The sequence below is a fragment of the Scomber japonicus genome, chromosome 5, assembly GCF_027409825.1.
Source record: "Scomber japonicus isolate fScoJap1 chromosome 5, fScoJap1.pri, whole genome shotgun sequence".
NCBI lineage: Eukaryota > Metazoa > Chordata > Actinopteri > Scombriformes > Scombridae > Scomber > Scomber japonicus.
Genome location: NC_070582.1, coordinates 25,771,684 through 25,791,826, shown reverse-complemented (window position 1 = coordinate 25,791,826; position 20,143 = coordinate 25,771,684). Strand labels below are relative to the sequence as shown.

The window sequence follows — 20,143 nt, the reverse complement described above, 5'->3', positions numbered from 1 at the left end:
CGTCTCACACACCCCTGTCGAAATGTTTGCACATACTTTCAAATAAATGTCCAAAAAATAAGTAACGTTGTCTCCTTGTCCTTTTGTTTGCTTGCTATAATGTAGGGTTGTACAGCTAAGGAGACTTACCAAAAGTGTGAAGCAACTCACCATACATTTTCATTTAGTAACTCTACCCAATCACATTGCGCAAACAAAATAAAACGCGCAACATAAAAACTGCAGGTGCGCGACATGAAAGATAAGCGAGCGACACTTTTTTCTTTCATATATTCGTAAACGATAATTATCAAGAGTTTGGAGCGACCTACCATACATCATCCTTAAATAATTTAGTATTTTTTAGTCATTTTCTTGGCCGATGCCTGCACACACATTCTGTCGCTCAGCTCACCTGACGTGCACGAGCGGTTGCTAGGATACATTTTGAAAGCCTACTTATGTTCAATCCAAAACAATGAAAATGAATAGACTTCCCCTTTGAAGAATTATCGCTTAAATAGTCCTAACGCTGTCCTCTGACGGGTGTTATTTTGAAGGTTGTGACAGGAAGGTCTGTGTTATATTGTCACAAGCTTATGTATCCGTCAGAGCTGCACACTGTGTACTATTGCTAGCTGACTGCTGCCTGCTGCCTGCCAGTGGTGGTCTGTCCTCTCCAGCTCCTGCTGCAGAGGACTGTGTCGCATATTTCCATTCAACTTGTCGTCTGTCAACACCTGGTTGCCTTTGCACGAGGGCGGTAAGTGTGGCACCTACTGGGCTAAATTGATGTTAAAATTGAGTTTTTCGTTTCCGAAATAGCACCTAAAATGTTGTAACGTGAAGCTAGCTAACGTTTATAGCTTTTTACATGTGTGCTAGACTCCCCTGACCAAAAAACGGACTTTTCCAATATAATAGACACCCGCTTAACTTGACCGCTTATTAGCTAACGCTGTGTGTCTGGGTATTAATTGAAATTGAGCGTCTATCATTAAATTGCCATTTAGGGCCATGTAGTCATTTTGAAAATAATAAAAAATGATTAGAATTTGCTGATAGTCCAATGTTTTATTCTTTAAAGCAGTTGAATTTGAACATTATATCTGATATTACTCACTTTGGCGTCTCAGTCCAAGTCAGCAAGTGGTTTTAATTTGACAGTTTAAGCCGGAAGGTTTTGTTTAATTTTTGATCCACATGGTGTCACCTCATCTCTGGAGGACAATGTGAGTTGAGAAAGTCGAAGTAATCGTGGGCATGTGAGTGAGTTTGTAAACTGTGGTTTAGAGTCCAGCAAATACCAAACATTACAGCATTAAAATATCAAAATATACACTAAACAGTTATTCAGCACAGGCTCTCATTGACGGACCTTTCACGCCCCTTTGTCCGCCACGTGTGTTATGTAAGTTCAACTACTTCGTGATGGAGATACAAGACATGTCCAGCTAAGAGACATGTCTTATGTCTGTGTCCCTCGGTGTCTACAGTGAGCGTTGAAATGTACATTTAGGTATTAGTTTTTGGTCTCATCGGCACTTTACATATGGACAAGTGAACCAGGCACATGGTGTTGGAAATAGTGTTGTCATGTCTGAGTACACTGAGTGGACATATGTTTTTATGTCATACATGTAACAGCTGTTTTACAGTTAGACAACATATGTCATCATAGCTTTTTTTCATGAGTCTGATGGGTTCTCTCATGTATTGTTAATGAGTGCCACTGTCACGCTAACTAGTTATTGTTTCTCCTCTGTCTGTGATTTCTTTTCCTCAGGTTTGACGTCCAGCTTTGACTGTAAGAACGTATGTGCCTGAGAGTCTACAACGCGTCTGTTTAATGGCTACCTCGGGCTCCACCTCTTCTGCCTCCATCACCGCCACTGTGCCTGAGGGTTTCCATTATGAAACCAAGTATGTTGTGCTCAGCTACCTGGGAATGCTGCCTGTTAGTGGATCACAAAGACTACCTGCAGCTCAAGGTGAGAGGAAAGATTTCAGATTTGTGGTTCAATTTACTTTTTTGTTCATCTGACTTAAGGTAGCGCTTCAATCTGAAATTAAAGTGTGGAAATGAAGTGGCCTTATGAAGGGACACACTGTTCATTCCTGAGGTGCTACTAGTGACAACAAAACACTGTTTTAGTCCTTTTTACAGCTCTCTTTATAGTGTGCAATGCGACACGTGTAAGGGCAACCCTCACACATTCATACAGCACACATGGTTGTAGCAAACATATTCGGTGTGTGAAGGCAGTTTGCCACCTGTTTACCAGCTCAATTTAGCCTTCTCTGACATTGGCATAGAAACTAAGCCAGAGACTGGTGTGCTCATTGAAGTGTGACAGTTATGAAGTATTCAGGGCCTGTAAACAAATAGATGTCATTTGAGGCTCCCTGTAAGCCCACCAACAATCCTTCCAATATGGTGTCCAGAGTAGCGGAAGAATGGTCTGTTTGTACAGACGCTTTTATAGCAACTTTGTGCTATGACCTCATGCATGTAGCTTGTCTGTTTTTCATCAGATTCTTTATGTGCTTGGCATAAAAAAGAACACAACTGAAAGCTTAAAAAAAACAGTTTAGGGCTGTTTTGCCACTTAGTTATAAGTTGTTTGCCAATCTTTGCCAATACATTCTGTTTCTTACTGTAACCCCTTCCAGAGTCACCCAGGTGTTTTAAGTAACTCTGTGCTGTTAGAAAAATGAGGAGTAAAACTGGAAGTGAAAGTGGTTCTTAATTTGTGCAATAGAGCAATGACCACAGTGTGTTCATGGTAAAATAAATCTTATTGATGATAAGGGAGAAACATCCCAGTCTTGTAAGGTGAGATGCTTTTGCAGGAGGACCATTTTAGGCCATGAATGTCACTCCTTTTGTCACAAGATATGAAGAGAACTATCTGAACACCCCCAACCCCCTCAAAAAAAAAAACCTCCACTTTGAGCTTGAAAAAAATGAGGGATAGTAAAAAGGGAGAGAGGGGGGTATTCTCCATATTTCCTGTCCTCTTTTATTGTTTGGCGCATGCTTGAAATGGGTAGAGAAGGGCAGATGAGTGGCTGATCCCTGCTTTCCGCTTGACCCGGTCCAATTTCTGACAGCCTGTCATGTGTAATCACCGTGGGATTACTCACACGCCGATGGACCAAAGCAAAATAGTTGGCTGACGAGCTGTCTGGCTGATTGCTGAAACAGCACCAAGCCCAGGAAAAACCAACACTGATCCTCAGGGCGTTCATGTATGAACTGTAGGGACAGAGACAGAGTGGGAGAGGGGCCAACTGAGTGTCCTCTTCCTTCCTGTTGAAAACAGTGTTTGATTTCCCTCATGAAATCATTGATTGGGAAAAAAGCATATCAATTAGCTGTTTCATGTATTTGGCTGCTAGTTTACAGTTTAGCTTTACCATTTGAAACTGACAGAACTAATGCTTTACACAATGCATCAAACCCAAGAAGGCTTTGTGTCAGATATGCCCCCGCATGGTTCGTCATGGCCCCAGCAGTGTAGACTGAACGTCGTAAATAATTTACACGGACATGAACTGTGCATTGTATGCATGTAATGAAAGAACCACCATTATCAGCCTTTGTCTCTTAAAGTTCAGCAACATCAGGCGAAGAAGTAGTGGCAGAATGACTTTAACGTAAATGTCATTAGTGTCAGCTGCATCTAAACCCATAAACATGTTTGTGCCCTCCAGGAAAGTTAGTGTTTATACATGCATTATCGCTCTGTTTGGCAAACTGTGTGTATTTCATGTCTTGCTAAGTGTGCAGACGTCATTGACTTCTTCTTATGCAGGAGTCGAGGGAAGACCCGATTTTCACCACAATCCTGGTCCAAGGCCTTTTTAATATTAAGTATCCAAGTCTGATCTATTGGAATATATCCAATTGGAACCCCAAATGTGTCCCAATCCATCTTGTAGATGTTGAGATACTTGAGTCTGGAGTATGAAAGTCACGGACTGACCGATCGACCGAAATTGCCAGTTTGGCAGTAGCTTTTCTGCACATTCCTGAAGCAGCATTAGCAGCAACAATCCTTGTAGCATGTGTATTATGACGTGGTGCTAATTTTGATTTGATTGGGAAGTATTGAGACAAGAGGTGAAAATGAATTTATAAACACCATCATACATTTTCAGGCCTGCTCAGTCTTAAAGGATGTAAAGCGTTCGCAGAGTCTTGGTATTTGATAAGATTTCTTGATAAACTTGATTTCCAGTTTCATATTTCATTATCCCACTAATACTCCCAACCCACCAACTTATAGTTAACCCCATGCCTTTTCTTCATGATGCAGTGTCACTGTCTGTTTTAACATGCCTTCATTCAGTATCAATACAAGCTGCTTCAGTTGCTGCATCACAGTCCAAACAGGCGTGTACATATGTTCAGCAGTGTACTGTACAAGGGGCCTAGAGAGTAGATAACGTATGTCTGTGTGTGTGTGTGTGTGTGTGTGTGTGTGTAACCGTTAGTTCATGTGTCATGTGTTTATCTTTTTCAGGAGATTCCCAGATTGAGAGAGAGAGGTCCAGGATGATAAAAGAGCAGGTAGAGGAAGAGCTGAGACGACTAGAAGATGAAGTCGCTGCCTGTAAGTGAACACACTCACTAACCTAACCTTAACATAACCACAACCTTAAACTTACCAAAAAATAGCTTATTCCCAATTGGGGACACAGCTTTTGTCCACAGTTCAGAGTAGCATGAGTGAGTGTATCCAAATGAAGTACTTTTTTATGGAGTCTTTTAAACTGTGTGTGTGTGAATGTATATTATATTTTAACAAAGCCCAGTGGTTAAGAATTAGCTAGAAGTGGTAACATTTCTATTACCTCCTCTGTCCTCTGTGTTCCCACTCCACATTCCCTTTTCTGGCATGTGGCCTGTCTAAGATATCATTCTGTCCTGTGGCCTGTGTGTTTGTAGCCTTTTCCAGCACAGGCTTCGACCGCCACACATCGCTGGTGTTCAGTCCGGCCAACCCAGAGACCTCAATTGAAGACTGCCTCGCTGCACTGGGAGACCGGTTGGCTAGAGAACTTGACACACACCTGGTAGCAGCGGTACACAAACTCCTCACAGGGTCAGTTCACAGCTCTGTGACTACGTTAAATAAAAATATTGTAATCTTTACGGGCACTGCTGGTTTAGATTAAGATGCAAGATCATAAAATTGCTGATAAAACATGACACTGCTTTTTTTTTTTTTGAACTGCTTATAAATCTTCAATCCAAATATTTCAGTTTTACATGGAAGCAAAATCTTGCATCAGTGCAGCAGCTACACTATTCAATACTATTTTCACTCTGTGTTCATGTTCAGTATGATGAAACTGTGTGTGTCCACAAGGAGAGTGTTTCAATCTCAAATAACTGATAACGTCAATGTTGATATACTGCTGGTATCATTTATTTCCTTCTCAGTGAACTCTTGAACTTCAGCAGTTATGCAGTCAAATGAAAAAAGAGCTTTATTGCATGAAAGATTTGGATTATTTTAAATTCTGAATGTGTAAAATTGTGACATAGAGAAAATATAAAAATGAACTACACTGCTGTGAATACATGCACATTAATACATTCATTTTATTTTTTACTTTTTTACTAGATGACTAATTATGTAGAGTAGATTCTGCCACACATGCAAACACATACACAAACAGTATAGCCTCCTCATGCAGACATTCAACTTGGAAGTCATTGCAGGAATGAAGTATTCACAATCTCAACCCAAGTATGCTGGTTATTTGCTGAAATTACAGTAAATGCTAGAGACAGTCTTTATTTCTCCCTATTTGAGACTGCACACAGATGATGATGATAAATGAAACTGAACTATTGAAGATTTGTGGTGTACTGGACAGCTTCCAACTGAAATGATGTGTAACTGAATCATGCTCAGTGCACTACCTCAGGGAGCACTAGGGGGCATTTCGGATGTGCTCTTTGGATAAACAACCATATTCAAAACAGGAATGTGCTTTTTTATTAAGCCCTCATTTTAAGCATGGCTGACATCTACATGTTACAAGAAAAACACATTTACAGTTTATAGCACATAACATAGCTAATTACATAACATCATAATTCTATGGTAACATATTTTAGGTGGAAAAAGCTTAGTTTCAGTCAGATAGGTATATTAAAGGGATATCTCTTTGCAGGTGAACTAAAAAGTTAATGTGGGATACTGAGCATAATGTGTTTTCTGACATTGATTCCTACATCCTTCTATTGGTTGCCATCAGCAAGTCACTAGTCACTAATTAATCACTGGTTGTTAAGTAAATAACTTAGAAGTGCAGCAGAGTTATTTAAAAGCATCTGGTGATATAAAACAGTTAGCTTAAATATATGGGTTAGTTGTAACACTTCCTCAGCAGTAACATGTAAAACTGTGTTTATGTTTCAGGCCTCTGGACTACCAGAGATTCAAAGACACAACACAGGATCTGTCAACACACACACAGGGAGGTTGGAGCAAGGTGAGTCAACCATTCGTTTGTTACTAGTGTGGTGTTCATTAAAAAATGTATCTGTTTGGAATGGGACGATTACTTGGCGTCCGGCCGCTACTTCAACACATGGAAAATTAATACAGTTAATATGAGGTGTGAATGAGTATATACACCAACAACATGAAGAAAACTAACATTCTATTATACACAGATGATATAAACAACAAATACTCCAATAGTAAATAAATGTTGTCTTCTCGTTTCAAGTCAAAGAATGGTCAGTAGACATACTGACACTTACTGACACTCCCTAAATGCTGAAAAAGCAGACTATTGGTAGACGCAATTATTTACAGATGCTCCCTAAATGCCTCACCTAAAGACTATGTGGACACTACAATTTGGAAATGTGCTGAAGTTGATTGGATGGACTGTAGTGCCCGTTCAAAATGTGCCGGGGACGTCCTGCAATATATTGAACATGATCCGTAATCCCACCTCCAACCAATGTGATTTGCATATGCTGCAGGTTGTCTTTTATCTTTACGTTACCATTGCTTTTGTTTCCTTTTTTGGCCCCCTTTTTAAATACTACCTCTCCTCCCCTGTCTTCCAGGTTCTAGTGCCTTTGGTGCTGCTTCAGGCTTTACAAAGTGAGGGCCAGCCTATGACAACTTTGCTGCATCTGGGACTGCGCTTCCTAGAGGAGGCTGAGGCTGACTACATCATCCAGCAAGGGGGATGGGTGAGTTATTTAACATTTAATAGGGGAGACCTGGATATGCATACACTTGCATTTTATGTTTAGTCACATGGAAATTAAAAATGACGTACTGTTTTATTATTCAGATGAGCAAGAATATCCAGAATAAAATAAATCACTCTTAGATGATTAACAAAACTTAGTTGTATTAAGGAGTAAATGTAATGTGAGGCTACGTGGAGGCAGCATGGTTGTAGTGTAGTGAGAACTGCTTGCACCATCCTCAAAATATACGTACAGAACTATAAATAGCCAGATGAGGGCATCAGTGAGCCACTTGTACAGATGTTTCCTACAAAGTCACAGTTTGTCTGTGATCTAGCAGAACCACATGAACATATACCCAAGATCATAATGTACCTCATAGTCATCAATTGACAACATCTCAGTCATATATCTGACTTAAAAGCAAACCAGCATCAGTCAGTCAGGAGTCTAATGCTCTGAATTTAATGTAATCTACTTTACAGTAATGTTAATCTTAATTTGGACAAAAAATGTGTCTCCTCAACATTAACTCTGCTCATGTAAACTCTGCTGATGCTGGAGCTGAACAGTAACAATAACAATAATAACAGTTCAGCTGTGCTCTTTGTGACTGAAACCTTGATTACTGGAAAAATGTCAAGCAAATGAAAAGGATAACATTATTAGAGCAACAGTTTCCTCGTCTCTATGGTGCTAACTTAATGTTTACCTGTACGTACACCTCCTCAGGGTGCAAACCTAAGATAAATAAATTGATAAATTGACAAAAATACACATGTGTGTTTTTGGCGCGCCTCTCAAGCCTTTAATTTGAAACGTCAACAGATTTGAGTTCCATATCCTCACAGCATGACAGGTTTACTGCGTTAATCCTGAATCATATTGTAGTAATACCTCGACAGCCTAGAAAGGAAAAGCAGAAATATTTCTTGTCATCTTAGTTGGGAAATTGGTGCATAAATTCCATATTGATAGTTTCACTTGTTATGTTTTTAAGGTTAGCATTTTTTCCCCCCAGTGACGATATTAGCGAGGCTTTATTTCTCCAGTGCTGTGATAAGTAGAACACTGCGTCACAGATGGCTCCCTATGAACAAGGTCACGATGACGAAGGGTCACGTGAGTCGACATGTTCAACCGCTCCTTTCGGCCGCCGTTACCTCATCGCCACGGTGTTCTGCCCAGTTTTGTGCAACGTAACGTGAACACAGTGCGCCGGCTCCAAACAAAGCTACATTCTTTGTCCTACGTTATGTCACAGGGGATGAACGGATGATAGGCTGGGGCAGGACCAACAATGGAGGGATGAAGCGAAAAGGAGGAGGGAGAGAGAGTGTGCACGAAGAGACTGGCTGATAGGAAGGGAGGGAGTATGAAGGAGGGAGGGGTGAGAGATGAGGGAGAAAAAGGGGGTGGGCATGGTGAGCCAGCAAGTGAAATCTCCATTAGTTTGACATCTGCCTGCATGCACACTTCTCTCTAACTGGCGTTCTACCATCACTCTATCTTCACTACTCTCCTGAGCTTCAACTGTCAGGTGTATCATTCAAGTGTAAACCAGGGAGTTTTGAGACTTCGCATTAAGGTAGGATGTTCCTGTTACTTGAGATGTTGAAGCAACTACTGAACAATTCATTGGTCTTTGTGTGTATGTGTGTTTATGTGTGAGAGTGAGAGTTTTAACTCTGACAGAGTGACTGCAAAGCAGTAAAGAAAAGGTCAACAGCCTGATAGGTCGTTCCTCTCTGTTAATATTTGCAGCTGTCTTTCACAGTTTTGTGGTTGCATGTAAACATACTGTATGAATGTGGTTTTTTCATAGTGCGATGATCTCAGTCAATGAGCTGTGAATTGCTAATTGTTTTTAAAGGTGCAGTTTCTGTCCACTAGTAAACAGAATGCAATAAACCAGGTTTTCTTTATCTTATTTTTATTTACCTGCTTTATTTATCTATCCCTCATTGCATGTTTACATTTTCATTTGGCTTTTATCCAAATCATCTTACAAGTGAGGCAAGACAATCAAGATATTTTAAGATATCAAAATAGTATCCAATTTTTAATGCACAAGTAAGAAAAGGTGTATTTTCTATGTTGAATCGGTACCATAAGATATTCTGTCTGTCCTGTCCTCTTCCTGGACTTTGTATCTTTTTGTGACTGCGGTGTGAGTGACACCCCATTTTGGGTTTGGGTGCCTCATAATTCCTTTTGTTAGTCACATCAGAATACAATAAGGATTATTATGACCCTAATATGGTGTACACTTCATTTGGCAGGAACAAAACCAGCAGCCCTCACACGGCGCACAGCCAGGGGGCGAGTAAGAGGAGGGCACGAATTGGGGGGGTGGGGCGGTGGGGGTGGGTGGGCGGTAAGCAAGCAAGACATGGAGACAGAGATTCTAAAATGAAGGATATATATATATATATATATATATATATATATATATATATATTATATTATATTATATTTACTACAAACCCAAAATTGTAGAGTAGAATTTATGCTGATCAGAGATTTTTATTGCATGCAAACCCAGCCACCTCTCTTAATTTTCTATACTGCTTAGTTTGCAGCCTGTCTCCTGTCTGCTTGCATGATGCTGTTGAGGAATCAGACAGTTGCACATCCTGAATGTGCACATCAGCCATTTCATATTACTGTCCTTGTGAGTGTGACGTAATGACTCCTGAGGTTTGGCACACCAATAATTTCACCTGACCTCATATGGCAAAGAACGAGGTAATGAAGAGACTCTTTTTATTGCAGGATATGTGATAGTCAAAGCAGCATATTTTAAAAGGCAATAAAGCATCTTGTGTATCTCCTCAGTTCTCTATTGGACACAGCATGTGCTGCTTAGGAACAGTGATGCTGTGGTGATGATATTTTAAGGACAAAGTGCAGTAAGGGTTCCAGGCTGGGCTGTGTCAGGGCACATCACACTGCACCCTGTACACTGTAACAGTGCTCCCTCATGTTATGTAAGCATCATTTTGCCCGCTCCAGGGTGAAATATGTGCACCACTGTGCCACCGCATCGTCAGGAGACTGGACTAGAGTAGAGTGGACTGCTGTGCACGCTGAGGAAGCCCCAGAAATAACTCTGATAATCCTCTAAAAACATCATCATCACCAGGGACTCGACCGGCCCCTCTTGTAGCTTAGCTTAAAAATGGCCACAGCAGCAACACTTTGGCCGACTGCCAAGCTTTAAACAGGGCAGCCATCATTTACTCTGTCCTTCCATATCTATCACATCTATCAGTCTCACTGCAGCCACAACACTGTTCATGATGACTGGCCAAAAACCAATATTTACTGATGCACAGTGTGTAGCTGCACACAATGAGAAAAAGGGGGTTTGCCCAAGGCTCTCCGAAATTAGACAGAATTCGTTAATACAGTCATTTCTAAGTTGTCAAAATACCACGAGTTGTGCCGGGCAGTTTCATAATACAGGCAGTTACATCTGTGATAGTTTTGTGGGCATCTGTATGAACCTTGAATTGATAGCGTTGTGCTTTGTTTAAATCCTAAGATTGTATTTGCTTGTCTGTCATTAATTTATGTCATTAATATTTTATTATAGCTTTTATCTGTTGGTGAAATAGTGGGATTGTTTGTCAGTGGTCTACCATAACAAGATTTTATTGATTTTCTGTGGGTTGATGAAGACAAGTGGGCACTCACGGTGAGGGAGAAATGAAAATTCCTCTTATGGTGAGGTAATTTAGTCTTGCATGTATCTCAGCAGTAACTAACACTAAGTTAAGGATGAGCTTGTTCCCTCTCAGCACTGCTCTGCACTGGGTTTCACTCCACACAGTCAGCTGCCCTGTGACCTCGTGTGCGGCCTGACCATTAGAAACACTGATGACATAATGGTCATAAATGTCAAAGAGTGCATACGAAGCAGTGAACATTACATTGATCTTAACAACCAAACTGAATGTCACTGCTTTTGCGCTATCATTTACAAAGCTGTGAAAACAGTTTCCTATTTTGTAGACTTGTGGGTTTAACATTTTGTTGATGTGTAAAGTGAGACTTTGTAACATCCCAGATCTAATGTCCGGATTTGCAAGTGGATGCAGCATGTTGATAGTATGCGACAGTCAAGTGCCAATGTATCAAGTACTTGTTACAGTCACATAGACTCTGCAGCAGTTTCTCAGTGTGTTTAGAGATATTTCTTTTTTTTAATGTCTATAGACAAGTGGCTATGTTACCCAGCCTTTCAAAGGGAGGGATGGTTCCTAGATGCTGGGGTTTTTTTCAGTATAGTGTAACATGGCAGTATTGTGATATAGTAAAGTAAGGGCTCACTTAGTGAGAAGGGAAAAGCAAACAATCACAGGTAGACGGTGCACCCTTAGCTCTACAACAGGAATGTGTTGTTTTAATGAAGTTGTTTGGCTTGGGGCAAGGGTGGAGATCTGTGGAACACACCTTCCGACTGAGCAGTTGAAATGTTAGTGTCCTTCCCAGCTTCAGCAGTGTGGTAGGACACTAACGTGGAACCTTAAAGAAAAGAACAAATTCAGGGTGGATTGTCTTCTCAGGTGTGTGTGTTTTTGTCTTTCATTTTTTCATGTTACATTATAATGTAGTTTCCAAAGATTTCTTGTTATAATAAATTAACCTAGTTTCCATAAATTTGTTGTGTTTAGTTCACATACTTTGAACGGTTGAGCAAGACCACTATTGCCAAATGACATTAAAAATGGATGTAATGTGATGGTTCGTAGTTGGTGGGTGTGCTCTGCGGTGTGAATGAGGCAGGAAACACCCAGTTACAGTACATTTTAAGGTTTAATGTCAATTTAGATTTTAAATGAGCGAGGACTAGCAACCTGAATAGATTGTAATTGTTCCTGAATACCATCAGCAACCTTTTCCTGTTGCTTTTATACCACACGGTATGTCCAGCGGATGTGAGAGCCTGCATCCGAAGGGGTTTTTTAAAGCACTCTTGCTCTCCCACATGCAAATCAGCTTAAGGAGAAAGCAAATGTTGGATAACGATGGAGGCTGTTAGATTTAATCTCTGTCCTGCCTCCCAGGATGCAGCTGCCATGCACAGCGCTGTGAGTGTCCTTGTAAGGAGAATAACCTTCACAGCTTGACAGTGACTGTCATATAAAAATCATGTTTACATAGATTAATATATTTTTATAAATGCTACTTCAGGAGTTAAGTGATGTGCAGGCCAGATGCAAATTGGTGATCAATGCCACTCTGTGAAGAACATGATGACACATTTTCATGTTTTCTGAGGAGACAGTGCTGCCCTGGGAGCGTGTCTCTGCTGTCACATCCTCTCTGTCTGCTACACCCACAAACACTCACCCCCTCCCCTCCACAGAAACACCTCTGTCCACTCTGTCTGTCTGAATCTCATCTGTTCAGGTCGCACCTATGTGACACAGCACAGTAGCACGACAGAGAAGCTTCTCATGACACTTCCAAGTTTACCTTCAACCTAGTTAAACTCAGTTTATTATCTGATCCCCTGGTATTTTATCTAGTGGTACCATTCACATTTGTGGTTGTGAGTGAAATATTCATTTTATTATCAGGCTGAACCTAGGCGATAACTTTTCATCTAGTAATGTTTTCACCCACCATGTGTAGCAAACAACCACCCACAACATCTGATTAGCCTCTTTTTTCCATCCAGTGTTTTCAACACATTGAACACAGACGCAGTGTGTGCCCTCAAGACAGTGAACATGTCAGTGTGTATCTTGTTCTTTTGTGCTCATTGTGCACACTCACTGGCCTATTTTCAAAGCACATACTTAAGATCCTGCATCACACACTATAGTTAGCAAAGTATAACTGGTATAAGCACTCATACTACTACCTCTTTTTTTTCTTTTTTTTTCTCAGTGATGTCAAATGTTTATGATAAAGTGGCTTTGAAGAGAGTTTGATTTTCTTTAATGTGTATTCTTTTCCTCAGACTATCATTTGATTCAATTTGCTGAAATGTATTTTGCTTCAGCAGTGTGTGGTCTGTGTGAGTTAGCTGTACTCATATGATCATATGATATGCTTGTTATATAATAAAAGAACATTACAGATGGCTCCTTATCTGTTGTCAGTTAGGAGTCAGTTAGGAGTCAGTTCATACCACTAGGTGGCATACAAGGCTAACCTAAAAGCATGCAGCCTCAACCCATGTTCACTTTCCCCTGCAGCATTATCCAAATTTAAGACTCAATCTAAATTTCAACTCTAAAGTTTATGATCCTCAGTCTAATTTTTATGTCTACTACTTAATTTTTTCAGTATCATCTCAGCCTCCCTCACTCTTGTAGTTTACACAGATATCTCTCTTCCTGTCTGTCTACCACAGGGGGAAGTATTTGGTCTTGAGTCAGAGGAAGAGCGAGGTGTGACCATCGCTGAAGACAGCAACGACATTTACATCCTCTCAGGGGAGCAGCATCCAGACCAGCTCAGCCCCCCCTCGTCGCTCCTCTGCACTGGAGACAACAGCAGCGGGCAGAGCTCCTGGCAGACAGAAAGCTTACCGGTGTCACTGGCCGGCCACGAGTCTTGGGCACAGGTCGGTATGATGGACCCCGAAGACGTCAAGAGCCTGGACAGCAACGAGGGCGTGGCTCTGGCTGAGGAACGCAGCGAGAACAACTCCTCAAACTCGGACATTGTCCATGTGGAGCGCGAGGAGGCCGAGCTACTCGATGAAGGCGGTGAGGTCGGAGCGATAGAGGAGAGCATGATGAGTGTTTTAGGCACAGAGAGCGAGCTGGCCGAGCTCAGGGAAGAATTTAGGGACCAGACCTCATCTGTTCCAGTGTCATTGGAGGCAGACTCCACAGCCCCAGCCTCCCTGATTTCATTAGAAGAGGCAGTTGTAATAGAGACGCCCGCAAGCTTGTCAGCAGAGCCTTCCCTCATCTCAGAACCAGAGCTGCCTCCCCCAGTCCCAGAAGCTTCTGCCCCCCCTCCCTCTGAGCTAGAACCTGCAGCACCTTTACCTGTTCCTGCAGTAGAACCAGAGCCTGAGCCAGAACCAGTTGCTGCCACTGCCCCAGTGCCTGCTGAGGCGACGCCCTCGTCTCTACCCAAGGAGGCCCTGACCGCTAGTTCCACAGCACCAGCAGAGCCTGAAGCCACCTCAGAACCAGCTTCTGAACCAGAACAGACGCCCGTCTCAGTGCCTGCCCAGCCAGAAGAGCCCCAGCCCGAACCAGAGACTGTGGCAGAGCAAGAGGCCCCGCTGGCAGCACCCCTGGTCCCAGAGCCTGCAGAGGCTTCTGTACAGGCCCCATCTGAGGAGCCCACAGCGCAGACAGAGCCAGAATCAGAGCTCTCAGTGCTGCTTTATGGAGGCGCTGCACTAGTGGCCCTCGCTGCTGTGATGGCATACGGCGTCATAAGCTGCAGGAGGAAGTAGAATAGAAAAGTATCTTTCTCAGGGGATTAGAATGCAAATTAAAAGATATTAAGGTAGAAATAAAATTATTAGTGCACACTCTCCTTCACAAATTGTGAATTTATCGTTTGAGGCTGCATTTCCAAAAACAAAACAAAAAATGCTTTTCAAGGTTTAAAATCTGTGAAAATTCTTCCCAGCAATCCCAGATCTCACCACACTCACCACCTCACCGCTGGAATTCTTTGCTGTTTTCACTCCACCATTTGCAAACACAGAAAGGGGAAAATGTTGCACTCCACTGTACTTCTTATTTGTGATGTTTTTCTTTCTTTGCATACCGCCCTTTTTAGATTTGAAAGTGTGGAGTTTCATCTCTCCTCTGCTTGTTTCGATTTCTGTTGTCTTTTTTTTTTGTGTGTGTCGGGTTGGTTTATGCCATTTGAGTCAGCGTATGTACTTGGAAATTTCAATTCTCTGTTTCTATGCAGAAAAGTGGTATCTAATCACACTTTATCCTCTAACTGTGATGTGTTTTTCCAATACTTCCTCTGGTACACAAACCAAATATAGAAATTAAACTGATAATTTGATTTTTATACAGTTTGAAACTACTTCTGACAAAATACACACATTGGTTTCATTGTGTACTCCATCTTTCCACATTGCACATTGTATTGTTACCAATATACAGATGTGCTTCATGTATTAGTTAACCTTTACATGTATAAAGACATTAAAGATTTTCCCGAAAGTATTTAAATGTGTCCTGAGGGACAGAACTACTGCTGTATTTTGTAGAAATGATACATTGAACATGTTGATATACTTCTAAGTCATTCATTTTGACTTTATCAGTATATTCTTCTGTTTTGAATATTATGTAAATGTCCAAACAACAGCAAGTTACAGCATAAGTTATAAAGTGTTGTTGCTGTGGTGTTTTCTCAGAGGTGAAGAGGTCAGTTTGTGCCGTGTCATACTTACAGTGTAAGTTGTCGGACTTTTAAAGATACCTGATTTTTGAGTTGGCTACATCCAAAGTCCATATGTAAACCGCATTTCTTTGTTTGCATGAGCTAATCAGGAAAATGTGAACATGCGCACCAGATATGGACAGCGGGAATTGGATGGAATGTGGATGCAGCACATGAAATCCAGTCTTACCTTCGATGTAAAAAGATTTACCGGTGGAGTCTTTTAGGTGGACACCTCAATGAATCACCATATGCTGTTTCTGCAGTTTGCTTCCTGTCCTTACATTTTTCAGCCTAGTGTCTGTAGCCTCTTTCTATTACCACCACCACTTCTCTTCTGTACCCATCATGTCCAACAACAAGCACATATGTCCTGATAACTGTAGGTCCAGTGAGGATATTGAATCCCCACCTTTTCTGAGTAGATTATGAGGTATAAGGTGTATGGAATGTAAAAATGGTTTCTATAGGGACAATCAAAACAGCATCAATTTGTTTGTGTGCTTTCACATAGGCGAAGAATTATGTAGCAATGCAGTAGAATCCCCACACTAATGATCCAGTGTCATTCAGGAGGTCATAAGCAGGAAATGCAGGCTGTCGAGGTGGAAAGCCCCCCGGACTCCCCCACATTCAAATGAGATGCTTAACGAGTTATCCTGTCTTCTTGCTAAGTCTCACCAGGGAATTACTGAAGTCAGTATCACATGATGATAACACAGTGACATTGTGTTTTCCCCGCTGCAACCCCACCTTTTAAATCTTTCCTTTTTGATGATTTGGGCACTTTGTGGTTTGATGGAAGTTGTATCACCATGAAATTGAGGAATGACTCTTAAAATGTGGTTTTGGAAAAGATGTCAAGGATGTTTCCATGTCTGTCTGTCAGCGTTACTCAAACTACGCCTGCTTTAAAAGTTCAACTGTTAAAGTACAGAGCAGGTGGAAAAAGGTCCCAACATGACACTTTGTACCTTGAGTTTCCTACAATAAATACACTGTTTGAGATGAGAATAAAAGATGAGACTCTTTGATAAAGTTTCTGTGCTTTGTTCAGTTTAATAGCAGGAGGACTGTTACACTGCTTCAAAAATATAACATTTCATTATTTTAAGACATTACCATTCAACTGAAATCATTGGAATGAATATACAAAGTAAACAGTACACAAAGCACACAATTCAATACATTAAAAAAATCAAAACATTTAATTACAAAGATATACTTTCAAGTAAGTAAACTGAAGCAACGGAATTTCAATGTAAAAGATTCAGAACATTAATGAAAAAAACTTCAGTGTAACTTCAATTTCCAAAACACTGATCATTCAGTGTCACTTTCCCTTCATTTGACGAGCGTTTTTACTAGTTGACAAAGCTGTGGTCACAGTTGACTGGTCGCGAGAGGCAGATGTTTCACATTTGGCAGTCTTCTCCACCACACATTTCTTGAGTATTTCCTCTGAGCCTGCAGCTCAAAAGTCAGAAGTCACGTCTGATGTAGTCCAGCGCAATGTCAAACAGGTTCCTCAGCAGATGTGGAGCCTGCTGACACACTCCCTTCACCAGCGTGAGACTGAGGGCCACGATGATTTGCTCCTGGGGAAGATCTCTGAGACACACTCCCTGCCTCAACGCCTTGTCCACCTCCTGGCTAAGATGTTTTTTCCAATACTGCAATCAAACAAAGGGGTCAATCAGTACATGAAGACGGAGCCCTAGTCATTGTAACTAACAGACCATAAACTGATACATGCTCAGTCATAACCAGAGTATGAACACGCACAACATGACGCTGCTTTTTACTTGCCATTGACTGTAGCATCTTGTATTCATCTGAATGAGATAATTCTACTGCGCAACAGGTTTTCACTCACTGCAAAATGCATGCATGATTACTCATCAGAAATATGTTACCAAGTGCATCCGCAGAGGGGGTGGGGTTCAATGTTCTTGCAAGAAAATCGTTGCAACATATCAATACTTTCTAATAAGACATACTATACTGATAAGTAAATTAATCACTCAGGGGTTCCTTTACTGTTAGTTGGAGTGCGTCATCTCACCTCAAAAAAAAAAAAAAAAAAAAAAATCTACAAATTAAATATGGCACTTAATATTTTTTTCTTATATGCAATTAGAGTTTAATCTATTGTGCCATTGCAAATACATGCTTGGACAACTACTGACTGTTTGATTCAGATTAAAAACTGATAACAGAAGTTTGTCCAATATATTATACACCATTATACACCATCAAAAATTATTGAGCAGACTCACTTGAGTGGTGGAGGACAGTACGTTATTGCTCAGGTTCTGGGTAGCCTGAGCCACCACGTTGTGCTCAAGCTGGGCTGCAATATATCTCAACTCTTCTGCTACCCGCTGAATGGCTGCTTCATCTTGAATGGTCAACCACAGAAGAAAAAAAAAATGGCCAAACATAAAAACACATTAGTCAACATCATAATAAATATTTCACCATATTTTTTTTATACAGCACTGAGAACTTCTTTAAATTATCTTGGACTTTGATTTGACATCGTATGTGTTTATACCAAACACATATGATGTGTGTTTTACAAATTCTCTGTAGTGCATAGTATTTGTGCATATACGTTTACTATTCTTACTGTAAACAAGTGACAGATGTGTGACTTGGACTATATTTATACTATATTTCTATCAAATGAGACACTTCATAGCTTCTCACTTCCTGCTTTCACTTTAAGTAACAAGATGTTTTGGTACTGGAACTAAATATGCAACCTCAGTGTAATCAGTCTGACTTGAACAATGATACACTGAGATTTCTTCTGCATTAATTTGAGTAAACAAGTGTGTGGCTCAACTTTACATGTGAGTATAATTTGCAACAAAAAAAGGTGTATGCAGAAAAAGACTAAAATCTCCCAACAGATATGAAACATTGATGACGAGTGTGAAACTAGCTTATAAAGGGAAACTGACTGTAATGTCACCTGCTGAGTTAGTAGTGCGGTTTAAAGTGTTACTGTCTCACCAGGCCCCTGCAGTTGCACTGAAGGCTGAATATCACCCATAGACATGGCGATGCAGCTAGATAAGTGGCCGTCCGTTTCCAGGCCTCCTTCGTCGTCAGTGTCCATCATGAGACCATTGCAGTTGATGTCCCGGTTGATTAGTGTGCTCAAAGAGGAAAGCTCCTCGTTGTAGTTTACGATTTTAGAGTCCGTTTGAAGGAACGAAAGTATGACCAGAGGGGCGTTTTGCCCAATGGCTGATTTCCATGAATCATCCATTGATAATCACTGCTCGGGACTTTCTGGTTTAGGGAAGAACAGGGAGGGAAACGTTATTTGCTTAACACCTCAAGACAACTAACAGGAAACTCAAAGAAGAACAGAGTTGCATTCCATAAGTAAATGACCAAATTGTAAATGATAACACGTTACATTGGTTTAGCTATACGTATCATGTCACACAAGATAAATAGTTTATGGAGAAGTAAGTTAGAGCGCTTAGCCAAATATTACGGTAATGCTAACATGGATAGTTATCGGACTCGATAAGTTAACTTTAAGCATAAAGTTTAAACTTTATCTGGTTAGTCTAACTTATATATCCTTCGAAAAAGTATTTCGGTTGACTCACATTCGTTTTCTTAAGCCAGTTGTGTTCCACCGTTAAACAAGTAGCAGCTAACTGTTCCTTCGTAAGTGGTGTCGATCCATCAGACACCGACCTCCCTGTGCTGAGGTACCAAACTGCCCCCACGCAGCCCGGCTACAAGAAAACAGCACAGGGTCCTGTGACGTAGGAGGTGGAGCCAGATGATAATCATACATTGAATCCTCGCGAGATTTGCAAGGAAGTGTTAACATTAATCCACACCACTGTACTAATTAGATCATTATAAACCAAACCAGCTTTTTTCTGTAACTTTGATAAAGTGAGGTTTGTGTCTAAATTTAACTGTTATCACACCAGAAAACAACCAGAGAAGAATATTTTGAAGCGACTCGCGAGAGTTTCGCAACACAAACTTGGAGCCGTGCCCAAAATGCCTTCAGAGACAGACGGAGGGCCGGCAAACACGCCCACAAACCAAAATATTTTTACAGTAATTTCAACCTGGTTGATAGGAAACTGGCTTCAATTAAGGAAACAACAACCTACTGGAGCTGGTGAGGAGAAGATAATTTTTCCAATTTATCTTCCATTTATCTATGATAACAGTTTACTTTAACTAAGCCTAATCCCACCAACAGGATAATGAAACCTGTAAATGACATCATACTGAGTAAAATTGATGCAAGTATAATTAAAGCTGAATGCAAAAATACTACTTCGCACATCGTTCCTAAATTCTCCTAATCTCAGTTTCACATTCACACAGTCTGTCATACAGTTGAAGTGCAGTTATAGATAACATGGTCAACAATCCACTGGAAAGTCCCTGCAGTGGTTTTGGCTGAGTGTGCTTATTTTGATTATGCTGTACACAGTTATGAGTGTAAGAGAAAAATCAAGTTATAAGAAGGAAACTCATCTGATGAAA

General features: G+C 40.8%; 2 protein-coding genes across 2 annotated transcripts; one reads left to right on the top strand and one right to left on the bottom strand.

The window, feature by feature from the left end:
- The first annotated feature begins 644 nt into the window (after positions 1-644).
- Positions 645-15,396, top strand: bcl2l13 (BCL2 like 13). The gene is made up of 7 exons (XM_053319099.1): positions 645-742; positions 1,766-1,970; positions 4,509-4,598; positions 4,934-5,090; positions 6,420-6,492; positions 7,082-7,210; positions 13,584-15,396. Exons 2-7 carry the CDS (start codon positions 1,829-1,831, stop codon positions 14,646-14,648), a joined length of 1,656 nt encoding a protein of 551 aa, XP_053175074.1. The 5' UTR covers positions 645-742; positions 1,766-1,828; the 3' UTR covers positions 14,649-15,396.
- A 1,247-nt stretch (positions 15,397-16,643) lies between these two features.
- On the bottom strand, positions 16,644-19,358 carry bida (BH3 interacting domain death agonist). Its single transcript, XM_053319390.1, has 4 exons — positions 19,237-19,358; positions 18,626-18,907; positions 17,884-18,005; positions 16,644-17,277 (listed from the first exon to the last, which is right to left on the bottom strand). The coding sequence occupies exons 2-4, from the start codon at positions 18,882-18,884 to the stop codon at positions 17,086-17,088; spliced, it is 573 nt and encodes a 190-aa protein (XP_053175365.1). The 5' UTR covers positions 18,885-18,907; positions 19,237-19,358; the 3' UTR covers positions 16,644-17,085.
- Positions 19,359-20,143: the final 785 nt, after the last annotated feature.